The sequence below is a fragment of the Myotis brandtii genome, unplaced genomic scaffold (genome assembly GCF_000412655.1).
Source record: "Myotis brandtii unplaced genomic scaffold, ASM41265v1 scaffold1074, whole genome shotgun sequence".
In the NCBI taxonomy this organism is placed as follows: Eukaryota; Metazoa; Chordata; class Mammalia; order Chiroptera; family Vespertilionidae; genus Myotis; species Myotis brandtii.
In genome coordinates this window covers 921,044-924,970 of record NW_005353653.1, presented here as the reverse complement: position 1 = coordinate 924,970, position 3,927 = coordinate 921,044, and the positions used below count along the sequence as shown (strand labels likewise).

The window sequence follows — 3,927 nt, the reverse complement described above, 5'->3', positions numbered from 1 at the left end:
GGGGTGGGAGGGGCTTGCAACCTAGTTCAGTATCTGGTTAAAATTGTAGTCTTCCTTCCCCACTCTGACTGACTTGGGCGGAGCTGCGGGCACCCTCAGGGGCCGCCTCAGGAGGTGATATATAGGTCAGAGCTTTGGATCCGGAATTCCCCTGGACTAGCCGATCTGGGAAATAAAGGTTAAACTTTCCTCCCTCAGAGCTTGCTGGTCATTCTCCCGTGCATTCTGCCACAACAAAATATACTCGAGGTTTTATGTCCAATAGGATGAAGGGCTGAGCAAGGTGAGCTAAGAAAAAAAGACAGTTCTAGAACGGAACGGTGCCGGCGAGCGAAGATTTCTCGAGGGTCTGAGTGGGGCCGCGGCGATGCTCACACCGGCGGCGTTTGACCTCAGCCAGGACCCCGACTTCCTGACCGTCGCCATCCGCGTGCCCCACGCTCGGGTCTCGGAGTTCGACGTCTACTTCCAGGGCTTCGACTTCAGGTTCTTCGCCAAGCCGTACTTCCTCAGATTAACTCTTCCCGGGAGAATTGTAGAAAATGGAAGTGAAAAAGGGTCCTATGATGCAGATAAAGGAATTTTTACCATTCAGTTGCCCAAAGAAACTCCTGGTCAGCATTTTGAGGGGCTGAACATGTTAACTACGCTTCTGGCACCAAGAAAATCCAGGACTGCAAAACCACTTGTGGAGGAAATAGGTGCTTCTGAGGTTTCTGAGGAAGGAGTAGAAGATGATGATGAAGACTTTGATTGGGAAATTGAACAGTCCCCCTATGAAGAGGTGTCAGAAAGTGCTCTGCACCCGCAAGGCCACTATGGATTTGGAGTATTTCAGCGGTTACAGGATGAATTCAGTGACGTCATTGATGTTAAGGATCCAGATTTTACTCCTGCAGCTGAACTCAGGCAGAAACGCCTGGCTGCTGAGCTGGCCAAATTTGATCCTGATCATTATCTAGCCGACTTTTTTGAAGATGAGGCAGTTGAACAGGTTTTACAGTATAATCCTTGGTGGACTGATACGTATTCAAAGATGATGGCCTTTATGGGAAAGAGGCAGGAGAAAGAAAATCATGCTGCTTTAGTATCTTTCTCTGAAGAAGAGAAGTGTCAGCTGCGAAAATTTGTCCATAAGTCTTATCTGCTGGACAAAAGAGCCCAACGTCAAGTGTACTATAGTCTGACTGATATCCTTCTGGCCTATTGCTATGAGACTCGTGTCAATGAAGGAGAGAAGAACGCTGAGTCTGCGTGGAATGTCAGAAAACTGAGTCCCACACTGTGCTGGTTTGAGGCTTGGACTAATGTTCGTGAAGTCCTGGTGTCTTTTGGAAGAAGAGTGTTGTGCTACCCACTTCACCGCCGTTTCAAGCTGGTGACGAAAGCCTGCAGAGACACGATGAAGATATTGCAGCTAGGTAAAAGTGCAGCTTTAAAGTGTCTCCTGGATAGTCACAAAATTTTTCAGGAAAGTGACCAAGCTTACATTCTAAATGATCTCTATATCTCGGACTACTGTGTGTGGATTCAGAAAGCCAAGTCCACAAGGTTGGCAGCTCTTGCAGAAGCCTTGAAGGAAGCCCCCCTGACGAAGGCCCAGCTGGGGTTGGAAGTGAATGAGCTGGAGGCAGCTGCACTGCTCGTCTGTGAGGAAGAAGCAGCCTGCCCCGCCTCCAGGCCAACACCAGGAGCCTGGAGAGGTCGATCCTTGCAAGGCCCCGTTCTTGACGAAAGCCGCGCCCTGCGTGTTGATGGCCATGGGCTGTGCGGACGCTTGGCCGTCCCGAGGGCTGATGCCTGTCGGGGAGAGCTACTGGCCTCTGCGCGGGCCCCTGTGGGAGCCGGGCCTCTGATAGAGGAGCTTGGAGAACAACTGGAGACGGTGGTGCAGCTCTCAGAGCCCGAGGGTCCCGCTCCTGGGCCCCGAAGGGCACAGGCAGACGGCACCCTCCCGGGGACGGGCGGTGAGGGTTCCATTTGTGGGTGAGAATGATGTCAGGTTTGGTTTTAGTTACTGACTGAGAATTCTTCATTTTTACTTGTACTTTTTCTTAAAGTATACAACATAGTTTTTTAATGAGCAATGTTGATAACTTTTAGTTTCCTTCCTGCTACTTTAAAAATAAAGTTCTAAAGTACTTTTACCAAAGTATAATTAGTATCTGAAGATGGAAAACAATAGTTGTGCCAGAATCCCTAAAATGTGGAGCCCATTAATATCTTCAAAAGCTTTACCAAGATATACTTGGCATGCAATAAGCTGCACACACTTCAAGAGTACGATGCGATCGGCGTTGACACATGCACCAAATCAATCATCTTTGCGATTAAGAGACTGTACTTACCTCAGCTCCAAGTGTCCTCATGGTGCCCTGGCGCCCACCCCACCGCTCTCCCAATAAAGCTGTTATGAATATTTCTGTGCAAGCTTTTGTGTGGACATATGCTTATTTCTCTTGGGAGTGGAATGACTGAGCAGTCATGGTAAGTGTATGTTTAACAATTTAAACAACTGCTAAACTGTTTTTCAAAGTGGCTATACCATTTTACGTTCCCACCAGCTGTGTATAAGAGTTATAGTTCTTTCACATTCTTGTCATTACTTGGTATGGTCAGCTTTTTAAAATTTTACCATTTTAGTAGGTATGAAGCTGTATCTCATTGTGGTTTTAATTTGCCTATTTTAAGACTTATAATGTTGAGCATTTTTTCATTGTGTACTTGTCATTCACATATCTTTGGTGAAATGTCTGTTGAAATCTCTTGCCAATTTTTTTAAAATAAATTATTGTTCAGATAAAAAGAAAGAAAAAAAAGAAAAAAGACAGTTCTAGGGGTCACCTTGGTCCTGGGAAAATGGTGTTTCCGTCAGAGAAGTCAGAAAGGAGAGCTGGCAGGAGGGGAAGGTAGTGAGCGAATCAGTACAACACCTTTGGGGTTTGATGCCTGGTGGGACAGGCAGAATGGCAACGACAGGAGAACAGGGGACTGAGTCAGAGACCAAGGCTTTGGGTGATGAGCAGTCTGGTCATAGAGCAGGGCATGGACTCCAGGCAGAGCAGACCAGAATTTGACACCTACCTGTTCTTGTACAAATGAGATGAAGTGCCCAGTTTACAGGGTGAGGGGTTAAAATGCACAGCAGGTACTCAACAATGTCAGCTCTGATTACTGAGGCATGCATCCCCGGGGGCGAGGGGGGGGGGGCGGAGAAAGAAGAAGAAAGGCCCAGAAGACCCAGCTGAGGAAAAACCAGAAAAGACTTAGAAAAGCGCTGCATGACATGCTCAGAGGGTCTTAAGGAGAAATTGATAAACAAAGGAAGGTGGGGTCAGAATGGGCCTCAATCAGAGACTTCCAGAGGCAGCGTGGGCTTCAGGGGCTGAGAGGAACAGGGAGGCTGTGCCAGTGGAGATAAAGATGCGATAAACACGGTGGACACAAGAAGAAAGAGAGACCTGGAAAGTACTGGAGAAAGAGCAAATTCAGTGAAGATTTATTTTCAATGTCAGGAAGACTGAACTATGATTGAAAAAGAAGAAAACCAAGTAATGGTCCAGTGAACAAGGAAATACACACTGCACTTAGGAGAAAAAAGTAGTTTAGGCACAAAACTGCCCGTGGAGGCAGAGAGTACAGTCCAGAGAACACAGGTGGCGGCGGGGGAGGGGGGGGGGAATTGGCCAGGGAGCATAATCAAGGGAGGGAGTGTGGGGAAGGAGCATAATGGAGGAGGGAGTGTGGGATGGGAGCATAATCAAGGGAGGGAATGTGGGGAGGGAGCATAATGGAGGGAGAAAGTGTGGGGAGGGAACATAATGGAGGAGGGAGTGAGGGTAGGGAGCATATTGGAGGAGGGAGTGTGGGGAGGGAGCATAATCGAAGGAGGGAGTGTGGGGAGGGAACATAATGGAGGAGGGAGTG

The 3,927-nt window shown here is 48.0% G+C and overlaps 1 protein-coding gene across 1 annotated transcript; it reads left to right on the top strand.

The window, feature by feature from the left end:
* Positions 1 to 317: 317 nt before the first annotated feature.
* Positions 318 to 2,430, top strand: LOC102249074 (protein SHQ1 homolog). Its single transcript, XM_005857112.2, has one exon. The coding sequence runs from the start codon at positions 368 to 370 to the stop codon at positions 1,988 to 1,990; it is 1,623 nt and encodes a 540-aa protein (XP_005857174.1). The 5' UTR covers positions 318 to 367; the 3' UTR covers positions 1,991 to 2,430.
* Positions 2,431 to 3,927: the final 1,497 nt, after the last annotated feature.

Coding starts and splice junctions, on each gene's coding strand:
- LOC102249074 (XM_005857112.2), top strand. CDS start 368: ATGCTCACACCGGCGGCGTTTGACCTCAGCCAGGACCCCGACTTCCTG.